The sequence below is a fragment of the Lonchura striata genome, chromosome 3 (genome assembly GCF_050655825.1).
Source record: "Lonchura striata isolate lonStrDom1 chromosome 3, ASM5065582v1, whole genome shotgun sequence".
Lineage (NCBI taxonomy): Eukaryota > Metazoa > Chordata > Aves > Passeriformes > Estrildidae > Lonchura > Lonchura striata.
In genome coordinates, this window is record NC_140705.1 from 97,764,895 (window position 1) to 97,784,809 (window position 19,915).

The following is a 19,915-nucleotide window of genomic DNA, read 5'->3' on the forward strand; positions in this document are numbered from 1 at the left end:
ATTTGTCCCAGATATGTACAAGGAAGTGACTGTGGTCTCTGCCAGATAATCAGTAAATTCATTGATATCTAGATAATAATTGTACACTGTTATCTGGGCAGAAGTAATCACTGCTCTGTTATCAGCTCCTCTCTGTCCCATCTTGCTGAAAAGTGGTTGCTGGTCCTGTTCTTTCTGATTAGTCCCTGAACAAAAACATGGAAAGTTCATGGACAGCTTTGAGGCTGAAGGTGTCTGAAAGAGCCATACTGAGAATGCTGAGGTAGCTGTGGCATCTGGCTCAGACTGATGGCATGTCAGGAAATCTGCTTTTTTTGGTCAAAGACCTGAAATCACCCTCCAAAAGAACAGGCTGTTAAATGTGCATGAACCAAGAAGTTATGGCAAATAAATACCAGGAGAAGAAAAAAGATAAGGAATAGAGTGACTTTTTTGCTATGTATTTTTATATAACCAGTGCTCCCCCTGTCTTTCTTTTGTGCAATGGGATTCTGGCCTGGAAGAGAAACTTCCTGAATTGTGTATTGATTTTTCCTGCTCCTGTAGGAAGTGCATTTATAGCCTGTGTCTGCTGCTAGAGCAAAAAGGGGGTGGCAGAGATACAGAGACTTGTGAACAAAACTCTAAGCATGCTGCATCAGAACTCACAAGACAGCAGATCCAACTGTTCCCTGATCAAAATATATGTCCTTATGGAAGCTTGGCAGTACTGTTCTGCACTCTTATTAATTTTATCAAAATGCTATTATCATTCCTTTATTAAAGCTTTAGTTAAATTTAAGTATGTTAGTGTGAAATTCATATAAATTAATTTCTTTCTCAGTTTGCAGGTACCAGCAGCACAAAAAATGCCTTCAGAATTGGACAACCTGGTCAGCCTTGTGGTTAGCTCAGCTGGCAGACCATTTCCTGCTGGCAACTGGAAGGCTGCCTAAACATTACACAGAGGTTAGCAACAATTAGCAACAATAAGGTAACTCCTACTAAAAAAAAAATTAAAACTAAGAAAAAAAAAGCCATGTAGACTGTGATTTTCAAATAAACACCACTTAGTGATTTTAAAAACCTATATGAAAATTTTCCATTTTATGAGAGCTGAGCTTTTGCCCTAAAAGGCAGAAAATCCCAATTATTTTAAAACAAACTGTTATGGCTGTTGATGGCCTTGCCTTGTGCAGGATTCATTTTGTTTTCTTAGTTTAGTTTAAAATGTACCCACAAATGCTGATGTGCATCAGCTCTGCTGACCTGAAACTTAATTTCTAGTGATCTGCTGGGCTAGTCTAGAACACACAAATGGAAGTCTTAGGATATACTTCAAACACTACTAACAAAAGAAGATAGATGAGTTTTATTTTCTTTAAAAGCACGGATTTCACATACTTTGCTAGACAAGCTGCTTATGTTGGACTCCACTAAAATGTTCTGCATTGCAAGTTTTGAAAAAGCCAGAAGGAAGAAGCACATATTGGCAACAAATCTGCAGTCAGGTCCCTGGTCCAGCTCTTGGGATTTTTTGTTTCAGAAAATGCATGTGTTGCATGTAACACACTGAAATTCTTCACAGGAAAGTATTTTGCCAATATATTGGGAAAATGTTGGTCCACAGCCGACTATGGCTTTCTTTATTACTGAAACATGTTTAAAGCAGCAAATAAAAGCAGACAGTTTCCATTCCACAGAACCTCAAGAGATTCTGAAAGAGCAAAACTAGGAAAAATATTCAGGGGAAGAGGAAAATTTAGTAAGTTGTTATCCCAGGATTTTATTTTGAGAAGACAGTATTGCAATCCTCCCATGGATGGTTATGGAGCTATTTGCCTGTATCCCTCAGCAACTCCAGGGAAATCAATAGCTGTCAGAAAATGCCCTTTGCCATCTGTCATTACAGGTTATTCATAAACCTGATGCAATTCTGAGGAAGAGTCTGGGCAATCAAATGACTAAATGCCTGGTGCCTTGAATAGAAATATTAAATAATAATTTAAAATGTCAGCCATTAATGCATAAATACAAACACGGTCATAGAAATTTTTTTTCTCATTTTCATTTCCAGATCCCTGAAAAACTATTGAGCTGACAAAGATATATACCACTGATTGATTATTCATGCCCATCAATGTCCTCATTTCTCTGGGCTGGAAGACTTGAGCTGAAAGCAGCATCATGAATAATTTTTATATTCATAGAGCAAACTGTGTATTTGTAATCCAGTAAAAGGTTGCTGCTGTTGGCATAGATCATCCACAGGGAAAGGGAAAGATCCAAGGGTATCCTGCTTTTATTATCCACACATTTGCCTCAGCTCTGGTCCCTCTCCCCCACAGTACTCAGTGGAGGTGATGTACAGGAAAGTTCACCTTCAGAGTAACTGGGAGACACCAGCAACGTTCCTCATGCAAGGTGATGATAAATAAACACCCACACACCTTCCCTCAGCCAGACACACTCCTGCATGCACAGGGCAGCACCAATGGCCTCATCCTGCTCCCCTCTGGACCATCAGGAGGAGGGTCCAGTAGTGGAAAATCCAAACATGCACACACATCATGGCCCCAGCAGCTGGCCCTTGGATCCTTTCAGCCCCATTTCCCCCCACAGAGAGAAACAGACCTACAAACTTGTGTCAGTCAGCCCCAGACCCAGGCTCTCTCTGGGAGCTGCCTTGGACCACCTGGTCCCTGCAGCAGCCACCTTTGATGCTGATCTCTCCAGTGCACGACCCAGACTCACAACAGGGTTAGGGTTAGCTGTGCTCACCCCTGGCACATGCACCAGGCAGCAGCTGGGGACCCCCATCCCTTCCACTGTGGGCACAGAGACAGTGGCCCCTGTTGTGACCCACGGTCCCCAGCACTGAAATGCAAACACAAACACAGAACAGAGTCCCCTCCCTCAGGACAACAGCCAGACATGGAGTTTGGTGTCTGTAATGTGTCACACCCCCCCTAAGGAAATAACCTCTGAGTTATTTGGGCTTCCCCCATCTGCCTTGGTGCTTCTGTGCTTCGTTGTGCCATAGACATGAGCCTGGGATCACATACCCTAAGACAAGCTGTTTAAAAACCCCCAAAAGTTAATTATGATTAATGTATTGAGTAAATTCTTATTAGATAGTTAATGATTTATAGCTGCTTCCTCTAGAAGATGTATACAAAGGTCACTTTCTGAGACACAGTTATTTTTATGTAGAAATCTGGCAGGTTTTCACTGATATTACAGGTATACTCTTAAAGGATTTCACAATTTGAAACTATGTAGAGGACAAGGAAAGGGGGGGGTTTAATATCAGGAAGCAATCCTTGAATTAGCACGACAAACCAGTTCTGCCTAAAATCTCCCAGTGAGGGAGTGATCAGGAACTTACTTTTCTCATCTCCCAGGAACATTGAGTGTTTATTTAATTTCTTTTGCTGACAATTTTTGAGTTAAATCCTGTCTGGGTCGTCTTTTTTTCCAGTCTTGATAATTACTATGGGCATTTCTAATATAAATTACATCCTAAATTGTTGAATGCAGTCAAACTGTTGGTCTAATTAAGGGGCTTCAGACTCACAAAACATTAATTAATCATGAAGTATTTGGGCAGTGTGTATCTATGTTCATGCTCAAAATAAAGCAGCTAGAAAATCTTTCCTTGGTAGTTGTGCTTTTTAGACAATTTATTACAATGATCACTAGCTCCTGAGTGCAAAAGGCATTGTTTTCCTGGCAAGTTTGCCCCGACAAAACCAAAGAAACACACCAAAATGCTCTGCAGCATCACATTCCCCTTCCCAAGAGCCAGCAGGAGAGCAGCTTTGTTAGGTAGGAGTGCTTTGTTCCTCACCCATGCATGGCTTCACACACACACACGTGATATATCAAACACATCAGGACCTGCCCTCTTCCCCCCCTTCAGCAGAATAACAACTCTCATCTCCCTGCAATCCTGGGAATATGGGAATTCTTTGCTCTGGCTGCATCAAAAAAGGAAAATGCATGAGAAAATTTATGAACTATTATGCTTGGGAGGGAAAAAAAAAAAAAAAAAAATTGAGTATGAAAAACTGCCTCTAGGCTAAGTTAAGCAGAAAAGCATAGGGGCCTTTCTGGCATTAGAAATAGAAAAGTAAATTTTCTAGGCTTGACCTGGACACATTTAAACATTTAAACTTGCCACAGTGGTAACTGGAGAAGAGTACAGGAGATGTGGTCAAGCTGGAAGTGATGAAACTGAATTTGTACCGAATTTTGTCATTTACTGTTGTTATTAATTTAAAATTATAGGTTTCTCATCCAAAATCTTATCCTTATTTAATTGCAATTTTTTCACAAAGTGGACAATACATTACTGTAACTATGCAATTAACCTTCATTAAAGACTATTAAAGTAGTTGAATAAAATGTTTTTCTTTGAAAAACAAGAAAGTTGAGTGCAAGCTATAATAAATTATTTGTTTTATGAACACTAGTTGGACAGAGACCACATTAATTAAAACAATACAGAGGTCTGTACTCACATCTCGTATATAAATTGGATTTAGCCAACTGAAATTGATATCTCAGTGCAGTCCAGTGCCAATTAAAATATGGACATAAACATGTAGAGGTGTGGCAGCCTCTGTGCTGCATGTGTTAATGAATTCCAAGAACAAAGGTTATTTTTACTTGAAGGATCCTTTGTAGTTAAGAGAGAATGTATCATATGAAACCCATAAAATATGCCAGACCACTGTGAAACCACTTTACTTCTCAAAGACCATCACAAATTCTAATCAGCCCTTTTCCCATCAAGCAGCTTGTGATAACAAACAGCACCAGATGCAGAGGCAGGGACTGCAGACCTGGAGTTAGGAACAGGACAAGGGGGAATGTTTCTACCTGAAAGCAGGTAGGTTCAGGTGAGCTATTAGGATAACATTCTTTGCTGTGAGGGTGGTGAGGCACAGGCACAGGTTTCCCAGAGAATCTGTGGATGCCCCATCCCTGGAAGTGCTCAAGGCCAGGCTGGATGTGGCTTTGAGCAACCTGGTCTAGGAAAACGTGCTCCTGCCCATGGCAGGGGTGTTAGAACTGAGTGATCTTAAAGATCCATTCCAATAAAAAACATTCTGTGATTAATATTAGGAAACAGTTTTTATGACAAATGACCATTATGTGAAGTTAATTTCAATTAGTTTATGTGTCAGGATACATTTTGCTGGCAAAAAGAAAAAAAGGGAGTTTTATCAAGCCATATAAACATCATCAGTTGATAGTTTGCATTTTGAGATGGGGAAAAAAGATATCAAAACTGTAAGAAGAATAAAACCATCATAAGTCAGTCTGGGAAAAAAAAAACAATAATATGCAAAAGGTAAATTAATTCTTTTAAAGAAAAATGTTGGCTCAACACCACCTCTAGGGACATAATTCTTGATTTTTAACAAAAGGGAAATCTAGAATGTTAAGGCTTCTCCTCAAGAAGGTAAGAAATACTAGCATTTAGTAGTCACTGATGGCTAGAAGCACAAACCCTTCAAAGAAGTGACCACTTTCACTGCTGAGTCCCTTCAATTCTTTATGTAAAATTCAGGCTATGTTGAAGTTAATGAACAAAAAAACAAAGGGAGAAAAAAGTCAAAAAAACCCCCAGAGGCCAAAGTCTGAGCAGTGGCAGAGCTGAGCCTCACTGGTTCTCTGAACTGTTCTTCTGCCCCAAACTTCCATCTACAGACCTTTCTCAAGCTGGGAAAGAACTTGTGAGGTGCTTGTGCTTGCACGATTTCTGTACAGCCTCCAAGCTGTTAAACCTGAAATCAGAAATACAATCCCCTAAGGCTGGAAATCCTGATCATTTTGGTACTGTTGAAAGTATTCAGATGCTCTGCACCAATGGCTGTATGATTGCCTCCATAAATAGCTAATCAGACCCGTTACACTTAATAAAAACAAGTCAAAATTTAAGTCACTGTGGAATACTCAGCCTTTGGCTTCAATGCATGAATGAGTTTGAAAGGAGCAGACTGTTACAATAAAAATAACAGATTTAACTACTAGCTGGTTTTTCCGGGGAAGAAAGCATGACGGAGCAGTTTGGGCCAAGAATTTTTGATGGATTAAAAGAACAACTTTAGGTCTTATCTTCAATGTGGGATTTATAAGCAAATTTAATTAAATAACAGATACAGAATGATCAGACTTCAGTCATGACAGCAACAAGCTCCTGCAGTGCTTATAATTATCGTTTATTCTGTGCCATGCACAGGTCTGATTAGAAATTGAAATGAGCAAGCTCCAGTTCAGCACTCGTCACGATTATTTCGCTCCTGTGCTCTGAATAATTACAATCTTCCCAATCTCCATGCTTGGAATTGCGTTTTCTTGGAACTCAGATGAGCAGTGGGACATATAATGGACAGACAGAATAGATTTATTTATAATTTCAAATTCCCCTGGCTACCTGTCTGTCCTTCTCCATTGTCAAGTGGATTTTTGCCTCTCTTCCATCAATTAATTTTGCCTGATTATTTGCCTGCTTCTCTCCCTACCTTTATTCTTTCCTCCTGATCCCAGAGACAGATGCTGAATAAATGCCTTTATCACCAGGTCCTTCTAGTTCAGTGAGACAATATGAGGACCCACCAAATATTTGAGTTCTACTCAGCTACTGTGGTAATACATAAGTGCAACAGCAGCTCTTGGAAGCTGCAGCTGCTGACCCTTGCCAGGCAACTCTGAATTCCACATAGGCAGCTTTACATGCCAAGAAATAAGTCACAGTCTGTTACACATGATGGTTTGTACACAGATTTTGCCATTCACACAAGTGTTCTAACAGTTAACTCCCTGTATACATCACTGTACAGCTGCATTTAGGCATCCACTTAATACAAACCACAAATTTAAATTCCATTTCGAATGTGGTATTTCCTAAATAACAAAAAAACTCCAGCAAACTCTGATGTTTTGTTAAACATGTTTCCTCTTATTTGATTTACATTATAATAAAGCTGTCGATGTTGGTGCAGCACTTGAAAGGTTTCCTGATCCCTCCTCCTCCTGGAAGCCTCAGTCCGGATATGAAGCACAGCATCTGCATTAGCATTCACTGTCTGTATGGCTACATTGACCTTGTGCCTCAAGTGGTTTTAATATTTTAGAGACATGAGGATTAAACTCCATGGGAACACAGAATGGAATGGTAGCAGGGCAAGAAGTGATGAATTAAAAAAGGTAAAAAAAAATAATGTCCTATGTGATCAGATATCTAAATTAAAGTAATTTTACTGTCAAAACAATCAGTTAACTATGCAAGTAATTAGGCAAATAGTGTCATTATTCTTTAAATCTCTCTGAGAATGTTTGATGTGCTTGGTGGATAGCTGAGAGTGATAGAGTGATAGTGATAGCTCAGGGGATAGCTGATGGCTTTGTTTAGTTCCTCCCTTACCTGCTGTTTAATGCCCAATGTGCCAAATGTCAGCATTTTTTGGGATGAGGGACTTGGACCATCACAGTCCTCAAGCAGGCAGCAAATACCTCATCAGTAAGGTGGAATTTTTAAAGAAGTTGGAGGGACATATTTTGAAGCCCAGACTTAGTCATTCACCCCTCTGACTTCTTGAATCTCCATCATGAAACAGGGATAAGGTTTATCAGAGCATCTCTAGATTTTTTGTGTTTGCGGGGGTCTTTTGTGCATGTGTGTTTTTCACCTTTTTTCCCATTTTTCAGTGGTTTTAGCAGTACAGCTTCTTCCTTTTGCCTTTCCTGAGCTGCTTAGAGGCAAAAAAAACCCCAAAAAACAGCAGGGAAGTGAAGCTGTCCTCTGGCTGCATCAGGCTAATCATCAATTAGCTCCTGTGTAAACTGAGCCAGAGTATTTTCCACAAGATACTACCAGTGCAACAGAGATAAATAGAGAAAAACTTTTTTCAATAACATAATATCTTTTAAATTTATAAACAGAAATTAGTATTTGTTTCTTATTTTTCACCTCTTGTCTTTAGCAAGAGTTTATAAACCTTTCCCTCTGCAAATGACTGGAAGGAACTTGGAAACAAGAAAGCCAAATTAGGACCTAGGCAGAATATTCTTAAATTACAAATAACCAAATGAAGAGTTCAATCTCATTGTAAAACCAAAATTATTTTGTCTGAGAACAGAGATATAAAATTGAGTTGTTCAGGATCCAGCACAGCTTGGTCTCAGACAGTAAATTTAATGTAGAAAATTAAGAGTAATTCTACTCTTACAATTGTTTCAGAGAAAAAGATAAGATAGTAAAAGTTTATAGATATTGCCTTTGAAATATTTGCTGCTATGGAGATAGGAAGGGACTTGCAATTCCTACAATAAATGAAATCCAAACCAAATCAACTTTAACTCAATTTTGTTCTTCACCCCAGGATTTTAAAGAGCTCTGGAAATTTATGTGTTAGCACATCACTGGTGAGAATCACCCAGTCCCACCCTGGGAGCTGCTGTTCAAAATTCAGAGAACAGAACTAGAACATCTCCTTATGGACTTATCAAAAGTTAAACCAAACTTTCTGATATCATAATAAATAGCCAGTATATAATGCGTTTTTTGTTTTTAACTGTAATATTTTGGCTAGAAATATAATGGAATTGCTATACCACTGTGCAAGACCAACTTGTCTAATAAATACTCCAAATGAAAATTAATGGATCTTTGATCCACTATAAGAAATTGTTTCTGTAAGTCAGAGCTCAACCTGCTGTGCTGCTGAGAGCAAAAGCTCACTTTGGTAATTGAGATGACTGATCACTTGTCAGGCCCCAATATTGATTACATGAGTTTTCATTCTGGGATCCTCCAGGGAATTGATTTCACCAACCCAAATTACAGGATTACAGGAGAGTCTTTGTCTCCCCCTTCACTTGATGAATGTGAATAAAATGAAGTAACTCTGAGAACCGCCAGCCAAGTATTATAACCCTGGGAGCCAGCCTGCAGTCAGACCTGGAAAACTTCTGTGCCCTTTGTCACAACCCAACAAAATGCATTGGTTTTCTTGCAAGCAGGATCTGAGCAGATGAACTTGGGCTATTATGCAAATAAGGATTTACAATTTCCTAAAAACAATGCCATCATTTTCACAGTGCCATTTTTAAGACTTCTGCTGCCAAGGCAGTTTTCATAAGAAGACATGCAATTTGTTAACCATTCAAAATCCTCTGAAGGGTACGCAGCACTTGTGAGCTGTGATAATGTGCTTTCCTCTCTGGTATTCTCCATCTGGAAATTTCCTTATACATCACAAAGCAGGATGTTTCAACACTCAACCAAATTTGAAGAGAGGGAAAAATCAGTGTTCTTAAAAATGAAGTGATGCCTCATTGACAATAAGTCACTAGGGGAACCAGAAATAAACCGAGGCTCCCCTGTCAAGTATTTGAAATATTAAAGTATGCTGCCTCTATTCATTAGAAAAGGATTTATTTATTAGTGAAATGTGCCACACTTGATGCATTCAAATTCTTTTGCAAGCTATAGATAAACCTGACAATGTGGTGTCGAGATACTGTATTTTAATCTCTATGGCAGGGATGAAATAACAGCAGCATAGAAATTTTAGGCCAGTTGGCGATCATTACACACTGAGCCTGTGTCAGAGTACAATAGATCATCTGCTTATCACATTTGCAGCAATGACACAAAAAATCTACCCCAAAAAAGGTTTGGTGGGCCTGTTCAGATGACCACCTACCCATAACACTGATTATTAAAACAAAGCAGCCTCCTCAGATTGGAGGAACAAAACTGGCTGTTTGGGAAGAACAGATGTTTTGCTTTTGTCATACTCTCCTGCTTCCCTCCAAGGTTAATTTTCTCCATCCACTTCTGTGGTCCTCCTCTCCCTCTGCCTCTCCCACTCCCAAATCTGCATCTCCTGGCTTAAGAAATTGGGATGAGCGATATTTCCATTTGGGGGTGTACTTGTCTTCTGCAGAATCAGAAGCCAGAGCAGAGATTGCAAGGTATTTCACTTTTAAAAGTAGCTGTTTTGGATTCCAAATCCAAGTAAGGAATTGGCCCAACTGGACCAATCTCAGTTCAATCTGCCCAGCTGGGTATCTGCCCAACAGGTTATCAGAGTTGGAGAGCTCAGGGAAGACTCCTGCATGACAGCTGCAATTTAAATATAGGAAAAAGAAAACCACGCACAGCTGCATGTGAAGTAGAACAATGAATAACACAGAGAATATGAAAATGTTGATATCACCCCAGCCAAAAATACATGCAGCTATGGCATCACAAAAAGCGAGATGAGGCATATAAAAATAGGTGCAGAAGCACAAAGAACTCTGGTATTGCTCACTAACAAAAGATATTGTTACTCATCACAGAATTTGATAATTAATATTGTAAAGGTGATACATCAGGATCTTCTGTCTTGCCGATCTCCTAGCTAAATTACAAAGACTGACACTGTGAGAGTTTTCTGAACATTCTGGAGCAACTGCAGACTCAAAGTCAGGCTTAAAAGAGAACATAACACTTCCAGTATCGTTTGGTCACCTCTTTCACCCACTATTGATGAAGAAGTTTCCCTGATACACTTACCTCTGCTCATAAAGCCTTGTTAAGTCATCGGTGACTGAAACGGAAATATTTGTATTTGGGTAGAATTGATACATACCTGCCTGCCCTGAGACGATTTAAGGAGTCTGTAGCCTCACCACCAACCAGCAGAAACCCACAAAACAACCTGTATATTTTTGCTGTACCTCTCCAGTGTTGCTGCATCCCTTTGATGTATTGCTGAACTGAACCACTGGGGAAACACAGCTAGAGCTGGCAGAGTAGCCCATCATTTAACAGGGTAAGAGAGCTGATCTCAGCCTGGCCAGCAGTTCCCCGTTGGGAACCATTCCAGCAGCCAGAATCAGCAAGACAGGATGGAGTCCAACCAAGAGCACATCGCCCTCAGTCATTGGCAAGGACGTGGCAAAGCAGCTCTGCTCCATTTGGGCTTTGCAGAGTGCCAGGAATCTTTTGTAGACTGGTTGCTCTGTCATTTTGAAAGGCTTGAAACATGGCAGCCGTGCAGATGTGCTTTAATTCTGGATAGAAACTATATCCAGAGTTTCTGCAAGTCATAAAGTTTCAGAGCAAACTTCTTTTAAAAGGGCAAGTTATTTTTGTAGCCAACAATAGTGGTGACTGCAAAGGTTGTGTTAACAGTAAACAGTGTGCTCAGTAGTTCCGACTCTAGCCTCTAGCACAGCAAGGCACAAAAACAGGATGACAAAACAAGAAATGACAAAAGTAATGTCCTCATTTGAGAACACACTCTTTATCTCTGATAAAATCTCTACCCCTATCTGCTGGAGATAGAAGTGTGTTTCATGGGTGTCAAAGCATGCTGCAGAGAAAAAACAGAGCCCTACAATCAAATAAAAAGAAGCATCATCAATTCATAATTGCTTCCAGTGCTCCAGAATAAGAGATTGTCTCTAGATACTATCAATAGATTTATTATTTATTTATTTATTTATTTATTTAAAGGGATCTCTGTGGTCTGGCAGCTTTTATTGGGATTTCTCTGGAAAATATACTTGTAATATATGGCACACAGGTTTTCATTTACAACAGAAACACAGGGACAAGGCTTTCTAATCCAGTGATGTATCAGTGCTGGGCTGAGTGCTCATAGATTTAAAAAAAAAAGTAGATACAGTCATAGCAAATTACTTCTGAACTTCTTTGAAGCTTATAAAACTGCTATTACAATCCAAAGGAAGCGTGACAAGGTTCATCAAAGATTCATCACTTGTTGTTGTAGACTTCAAATGATGAATGAGAGAGGGTACATTAAAATTCTGCTGCTGCCACTACCACTTCAGGAAGCTTTTGGAGGATAAATACTGCTTCTACTTAAAGGCAACAGGTTTTGAAAGAATTAGTCACATTTTCCAATACAACTTAACAATCTTATTTAATAATTAACATAAAGGGGCACTGGCTGCTCTCATAAGGCAAACACATGCTAGAAAATTCAACAGATTCCTCCACAGGTATTCAAAACTAAAGCATTGAATGCTGCTGGGATTATGACAGTGCTCTGGGTGACAGGCAGGACTAATCAGCTTTTGTTTTCTCCTGCAGACCTTGCTAACTGCATCTATGTTTTCAAGGCCAAAGATTCAGAGAAAGAGCACATTCAGGGAATATCTTTGACATCCCTTGAGAAAAGGCTCTCAAATGACCTGAGGTGGCATGGCTTACAATGATCCCACAGCAGCAACTCTGAACCTGCCAGCAGCACTTGTCAAAAATGTATTCTGAATTAACATGTTAGAAATACAGCTTTCTTTTCTTGTTTAGTATAATCCTGTAAGTAATGTTACTGTTTGGACCTGCTTTATGTGGCAGATAAGACACAAAGATAACAGAAGAGCATTTCCTTTGTTCATTATATTAACAGACAAGAATTTATTTAGTTTTTAGATAGCCTGTGTGGGTATGTGCATATCAAGGAGCACATAATTAAAGACTAAAGTATTTAAAAGCCTATAAACAGACAATAAAGGGGATATAAAACCCACTTTATATTCCTTTAGAGTTCATCTCATGCAATGTCTTAGACAACATAAACATATATCAATATGTATTAAAAAAAGCCTGCTTCAGGGCTGAACTCGAGGATCTAGAATCAAAATGTTAGGTGGAAAAATTCAAGGGTGATATAATCTGTAGTGGATGAAACAAGGGTTAAAAGGGGCCAAATGCCCACCAGCAATCTGCATGACCCCACCATGAAAGGTTACACCAGTGCCTGTAAATGGGACATGTTCCTCCCTTGAACACAACTCTGCTGCTCTGCAGCCTACAAAAATTTATCATCCTTTTCCAGATTGAGGCAACTTCTATGCTGCTGATCTAGGCTAATAACAAATCTGTGTAATGCACATTTAAACATCAAATTCCTGTACAAATGCAGCTTTATTAATTTTCTAGGATGAAAGGATGCCTATCAAAATAGCTAATTTCCATTTGTACCTAGTTACAACCAAACTAGGATAATTTTATTCTCAAATAAATATCCACAAGCAGATGAAGGATTTGGATTAGAACCAGCGCCACTGTTTCAGTCGCACTGGGTTTGTTTTAAATGCAGCTCTGAAAGATGCGTGAAACAGGATCCAGTGTGTGATAAAGAAGGAGGATAAATGGGCAAAGCCAAAATGAATTAGAAGGGTGTAAAATTTTGAAATGGGGAGCAGTTTTGATCACTGTTCTTTACATTTTAGTGCTTTCTGGCAGCATCAAATTACAGCCCACATGCATTCAGAGGGTGATGCACACTTCAGTTTGTCAGCAGGCCCTGAGGCACAACACCAGCCCAGGTCAGGTACCCATCTTGGTGGCAGTGGAACAAATGCATTTTGACTAATTCCACTGAATTCCATTGTTTCCTCCCATGAGAAAAAGTATTCATTATTTAGGATTATAATATCATCTAGATGTGTAATTCCCAATTCCAGCTGTGCAGTACCAGGCACTACTCAGAGAGAGAAATGCCTCCATCTCACAAGAGCTCGTAGAACACAGAGAGAAATCCTGCTTTGCTTGTTCTACAGGACTTGTACTATGTATTAGTTGCACTATTAAGTGCTTGGTACTTTACATTACTATGCACAGGTGAGAGCCATTCCATAAGAGACTGGATGACTTTTGTGTTATTTAAAATGTTTCCATAATCTTGGGGTTGTAAAAGTTCTTTCCAGTCAGCATTTCACATTGTTGATCACTGGGTGCAAATCTGTTTAAAAAGACCAAAACTGTCAGAACAGTGGGACAGGAAAATTTCTTCAGGTCTGTCAGGAGACTGGTGATATTAGGGATAATTTATAGGAAAAAAGGAGCAACAACTCTTTGAGATTTAGACTAAACAAGATATGTTGGCTTTTAATGCTATATTCCATTGCCATAACATATTATTCAAATATGGGGATCCATTATTAGAAAAAAAATATTAAAAAGCACTTTACATTCCTCAGAGTTTTACTGAGAGTTTGATGTCACAGAAAGTCACAGAGCTGGGCCACAGAAGCATATTTTCTCTTACATGGGAAGTTGGCCAGCAATTAGAGGTAATAAAATAACTACTTCAAGTGTGCAAGCACTAAAAAATATTTCTAGACCTGTGGTTTATTTAATTGCATCAAAATATTGTTTGCAGCAAAAAACTTCATTTTTTGGTTGAAGTGTACCACTGAAACACATCATCAGAATTTTGTTACAGCATGTTCACGTTTTCTGGGAGAAAAGAAGGGCAATATGGTATTTCACAGGAGAATTTTTCCTCCTTCCCACCTGCAACTGCGTTACTGAGCAGAAAAAAAAATAAATCAGAGCAATGTGTTCATGAGCAATGGATGATGGAAAAACTCACCAGAGCAGGAATCTGGACTGAGATCACAAATGTAAAGTTCAGTGCAGCATGGATGGCAGCCTAGTATTTGTTGCTTCCCAAAGAATAAAAAAAATCAACTCTTGGTTTCTTTTGACCTTCTCATCTTCTGTTCTATTTGTAGCAACTCAAGCTTTTCTAACATCCAATAACATTTTTGATGAACTAAACTTCTGGCATTTGTCTGGGTTTTTTTTCTATTTTTAATTTCCACCAATCTCTTGGTAGAAAATACGCAGTGTTACATGGGGCTCACATGAAACAAAAGGTATGATTTTCATCAGCTTCCATGTAGCCATATTTTTACCAAGTTGGTATAACTTTCTGTGGGAGCTTAGCATAAGCATTGAAATTTTACCCTTATCCCTCAAAAATGCAGGTTCCCTTTCTATTAACATAATTCAGTTTAATGGATGTGGTATCAAGATCTATAGGATCCTACCAACAAAAGTCTAGAGACTTTCCAGTGTGAACCTATTCCCCACATAGAGGGAATGGCCATTAAATGGAAACAACAAATAACCCCCAGTAAATTCAAGGATTTTGGATCATGCGCTGTGATTTTTCAATTTTTTTTTTGCAAAAATACCTCTGTGGGGATGGAATGGAGAAAGGAAAAGCAATAGATTGCTAATACCCTTGCTAACAGTGTAGAATTACTCATGACCCCAACAGCATTGCCAGATCATAACAACCTCAGAGCAGTTTCTGAGTTTCTGTAAGGTGTGGGTTGAAGAAGTTTTTCTTTCTCTTTGAGGGGCTTAGTGCAAAAGGAAGAATACGGCTCAAGGAAGCAGATGGAAAAACATTTCTGACAGCTTAAGTACAGTTAATTATTTGTAGGCGAAGCATTCTGCTATCAGCACTGATTTGCTGTACTTGAAACTGAAACAGTCAGAGCAGCAACAATTTATTCAGCATCACTGCAATTACCTGACTATAAATAGGAGACCTTGCCTTTCATCCCTTCCAGGAACAGGCAGCTAAAGGCGAGCACACTGTGTAGATGCCTCTTTGGTAAGCAGCTCATCCAGGTCTCATGCTCTCCCATTTTATTCCACCTCTTACCTTTTTCTTTTAAGCAGATTCAACAGTTACTGGGAAAAAAAAAAAAAAAAGGAAAAAAAAAAAAGAGTACATGTATGGAAGAGTTGACAAGGTAAGTATGTAAGTATCACCTCTTTCACTTCACAGATGGTGCAGTTGGGGAAAATGAATACTCATTTAAGAACGTGCTCATTTCACACCTGCTCCTGAAGGAGCAAAGGGTGATGATGTGTTTTCTGGGATTTATCTGTACCATCAGAAAAATCCCAGAAGATTCTTCTCTCTGTGAAAAGAAGAGAACTCTGCTCCTAAATAATGACATTCAGCCTTCTGGGAAAAGAGACAGGAAGAAAGCAGGCTTGCAGAAGAAATCTCCAGCCTCCACTAACCAACAAGGAGGACCTGGAGACAAAAAGGATAGCATAGATTGTTTCTCCCTCAAAAGTGTGACATGGGGAAGACACTTCCTTGTGACCAAAGATCACAGTATTCTTTTCTATTCTTCCCTTGCTTTGGTTAAAGCAGAATCACAGAATCTCCTGAGCTGGAAGGGACCCACAAGGATCATCAAATCTAACTCCTGGCTCTGCAGACTAAATTCAATGAAAGGGAACACAGTATTAATCAGTTTTTCCATCAGCTTTAAGATTTATATCAAAGAAAAACATAATGCTATTGAGAGCTCTGTGATTACTTTTTTGAATAAGTATTATTGAAAAGAACTGAGACTGTTAGCTTTCATTGACCATTCACAGCAAGGACTAATTAGAGTGAGATACTCTCCAGAATGCTCTGACCAGCTGTGATTATCCACTCTTAAGAAAGATTTATTTGACTGGAAAGACAACAGAAAAACTCTTTAAAGAAGACATAGAGTTTTCTATGGGAGGACACAAGACAGTTCACTTTTAACAGAATGGAGGGTGAAAAGGACTTCTTTCTCTGTATATCGAAATCTTAAGCAGCATGAGAGAAAGTGTAAGTAGGCTAATGTTGGCTCAAAAGCAAGTAGAATAAATTATCTAAGAATAAATTTATTCTGGAAATAAAAAAAAAAAAAAATAAAAATCAAGTACCAGAGCAGTGAAATCCTGGAAACTCAAGGCAGTAGTAGGATCAAATGAAGTGTTCTGCTTTCCAGTAGAGTTTGGTAAGTGTATTGATGATGTTGCCTGAAATAGAGAACCTCTTTCAAATGACCAAGCATATCCAATCCAGTCCTTGAAGTCCCCTGAGATTACACTCAGAACCCACATACACAATTGCTTTTTGTCCAAAGTCAAAAATTACAGGCCAATGCCAGTTACAAAAACTCACAGAGATTCTACTCAGCCCTGCACGCAAATAATTGACCTCCTACCAGTCCAGCTCATTCCTGAACCTCAGGATTTGAAACCTGTGTGTTTTCAGGCAAGAAGTGATCATACTTTCACCCATCCAACCTCACAAAATTCCAAGTCTTTCAATGAAACTGACTTGAAAGCATGTATTTTGAATATAGGGAACCTGAAGTAATTTCTTTTCATCTCCTATGAAATCCTAGAAGATGCAGAGAAAGATTCAGTCACCTGCTCAGAGATGAAAGTTTTATGAGGTAGCAAGACACCTAGAAGTTATTCACTGTGATTTGCTCTTGTGAATTCAGTTCCTGTACTGCTGTAGAACTAGATGCTTTAGTTAGGATGCAGAAAAGAAAATCAGTTACAATCATCAGCTTTTCATGGATTGTGCACTAATTATTCTACTGCAACAGAGCTTCATCTGTTAGCTCTGTAATTATGCAGTGAAGTTCCTTAGCTCAGGCTCACTCCAAGAGAACATCTCTGTATTGTCTGCAGGGTCAGTGTGATTTCAAGAGCAGTTCAGCCACCTCTGTGGTGGGTGAAATCCAAACCTGTGAACCACCAGAGTACAAATCAGCTTCCCAACATCTGATTTGGCAGCCTTATGCTTCTAGAACTGGTTATACTACATTGTATGAAGATAAAATGCATCCAGTAAAAACTACTGAAAATTAAGGAATGAAACTACTGTAAATTAAAGAATGTCAGCCCTTAGGACAACTTCATATAAATATTGTTAGAATGACCCCAGTATAATGCTTGTACAGCCCATTCCAAGCTTTGCCAAGGCAGGATTTGGGAGCTAGCATGGTTCAGGAGCAGAGTTAGCATGCAGCCACTGTATTTTGCTGGTTAACAGGATTTAATGCTGTTAATGTAGCCAGACCAAACCAGAGTGAGTCCTGGCACTGCAGGCACACAGTAACTCCAGCTCCACAGGGAACATGCCAGACATGGGATGACTCAGCAGCCATTGTGAGACTGCATCTCTCCAGCTGAACTGCTGTGCCCAGCCTCAAAACACCTCAGAGCTTGGTACAGGCTCTGTCTACTGGCTCTCAATATCCAGAACAAACGTGGTGAGCAGTGAGCTCGTGCTAACAGGACCAGCTGTGAAGAAGCCAGGGGACAGATGGGCCTCTCCACGCTGTTCTTTGCCCACCTCTGGTAGAAACCCACCTTATCAGCTCATTTCCAGTGCTAGAGCCAAGCAATGTCTGTGAAAGCTCTGGTATCAGTCTCGAGTTTACAGCCTTGCTACTACCCACAGCACCAGTGACTTTGAGGGAATGAGTCTGGGTTCACCTGGATCGGCACTGAAATATATTTAGCAGCAGTTCTGGACACTTGATGCCTTTGACTTGTCAAACAGATGGACCTAAAATGTAAATAGATTGTATTTATGTAGGTATATATTTGTATATACATATATATGTATAAAGATATGCAGCCCATATAAATGAATTAGAATGAGAATTATATGACAAAATTTTAAAACATTTAAATTATAAAAAACTGAACATCTTTCAATAGGAAACTCATACAAGACAAAGACGTTTTGTGTATTTGTTCCAGCTTAAATTTTACAGCACAAGTAAAACTGCAAAACAGAAATACAGACCACAATTAGCTGGTCCAGTATTCGCTATCCAGCATTGTGATGAATATAATAACTATGTTACAATCCTCTTTAAATTTATGCAGTTTTTACCTGGTTTGTGGTTTTGGTTTTTTTTTTTTTTCAGTCAGAGGAACACTATTCTCATAAGTGCTTGGCCTGATTAGGTTAAACCCAATATATTTCTACATCTCACTGTATGGTGTTGGCATATCACAAATGAAGTACAGAAATATCCTGGATGTTCACCTGCAGGAATAGCATATAGTTAGAATATAGAATACTGAAACTGCAAATTCTTTTGTTATTGTTGTTTTGGCTGGGGAAAAAACCAAAAAACTAAAACCACTGAAGCAGTTCCATGAGATTTGACATCCCTGTTTGACTAGTGCCATGAGAATAGCCCTGCAGGACAGCCACACATCTCATCTAAAGTCCACTCACTGCTTGTTTTCAGAATGTTGTACAGCTCTTCTTTCTGTGTAGGATCATCTTGTCCTGTGCTTCCTTAGTCCAGAATAGTCCTTAAGAAAAGAAATGTTGCTTCCTGGAAGACAGCAGGGACTATAGGCATTATAGTTTTAATGAATCCACTAAACCAAGCAGCATTATCCCTGCAAAGGTGAATAGTTGTATAATCTGGCCCACGTTGTTGCAATTTTTTTTGTTTGCTTGGGATTTGAAAATCATTTGCTGCAATGCATTGAGAAACAGGAGACAAACAGAATTAACTTAGCCATTCTTCCATGGTATTCTGCTTCTCTTTGCTGGATCTCTCTTTCATGCACTGTATTTACTGCTTGGGTTCAAAGTTTTCATCTTTGCTTTTTTTAATCATGCATCCCTTGGTTCACTCGTCCTTGCACCTCCAGCCTTTGTTGTTTTCAGTCCTTGGCAATGATCTTTCAGTTAAGAGCTCACCAGAGTGTAGATCATGCTGAATGCAAAAGAAAGACACAATATGAAAGTATCCCTTTGAAGCATGCAGAGCACTTTGATTGTTATAACCCTTTGCTGTCTGTTCCTCAGGTCTGACTGTAATGGCCTGTGCTTTCCTTTGCATTCCTTCTATCTTTCTAAAGCATCTTAATTATGGTGTATTCAAGATGGGTATCAAAAGGCACTCAAGAAATAACAAATTCATTATCGACATCCTACTGCACCACAAGCTGTGTTTGAGCTTTTTAAAGCTCAGTCTGATGTCTGGATTTGAACAGCGAAGAAACAAAACCATTTTGCTTTAGCGTGTTTGATCTCTAAACTTCAACCAGCAACTCTCGGTAGGGCAGGCAAGGTTTTCCATGAAACTGCATTGTTTTGATTCCTTTGGAAAAAAAACTCTGTGCACTAGAAAAAACAAAAAATGCAGCCAGCAGCTGGACTGAATCCCTACATGTTAAATGCAACTCTGAAAATCAGAGAAAACAGTATATATTGCCACAGCTCCATTTTGCTGCAATTCTAATTCTGCCAATACCTAGGAAAGCATTGAAAAAATG

At 39.2% G+C, this 19,915-nt stretch overlaps 1 protein-coding gene across 4 annotated transcripts in view; it reads right to left on the bottom strand.

The window, feature by feature from the left end:
- Positions 1–1,333: 1,333 nt before the first annotated feature.
- The window catches only part of CNIH3 (cornichon family AMPA receptor auxiliary protein 3), a 61,279-nt gene continuing 42,697 nt past the window's right edge, over positions 1,334–19,915 (bottom strand). The window contains exons 6-7 of one of the 4 annotated variants that reach the window (XR_014953982.1): positions 18,861–19,353; positions 13,870–18,176 (exon numbers count right to left, since the gene is read on the bottom strand). Coding sequence is in view for 1 of the 4 variants with exons in the window: in XM_031504269.3 (XP_031360129.1) it covers positions 19,326–19,353 (28 nt within the window). In the remaining 3 variants the exon portion in view is untranslated. Of the gene's footprint in view, positions 19,354–19,915 lie in introns of all 4 variants that reach the window. The other 3 variants (XR_004147979.3, XR_014953981.1, XM_031504269.3) reach the window with 3 other exon arrangements.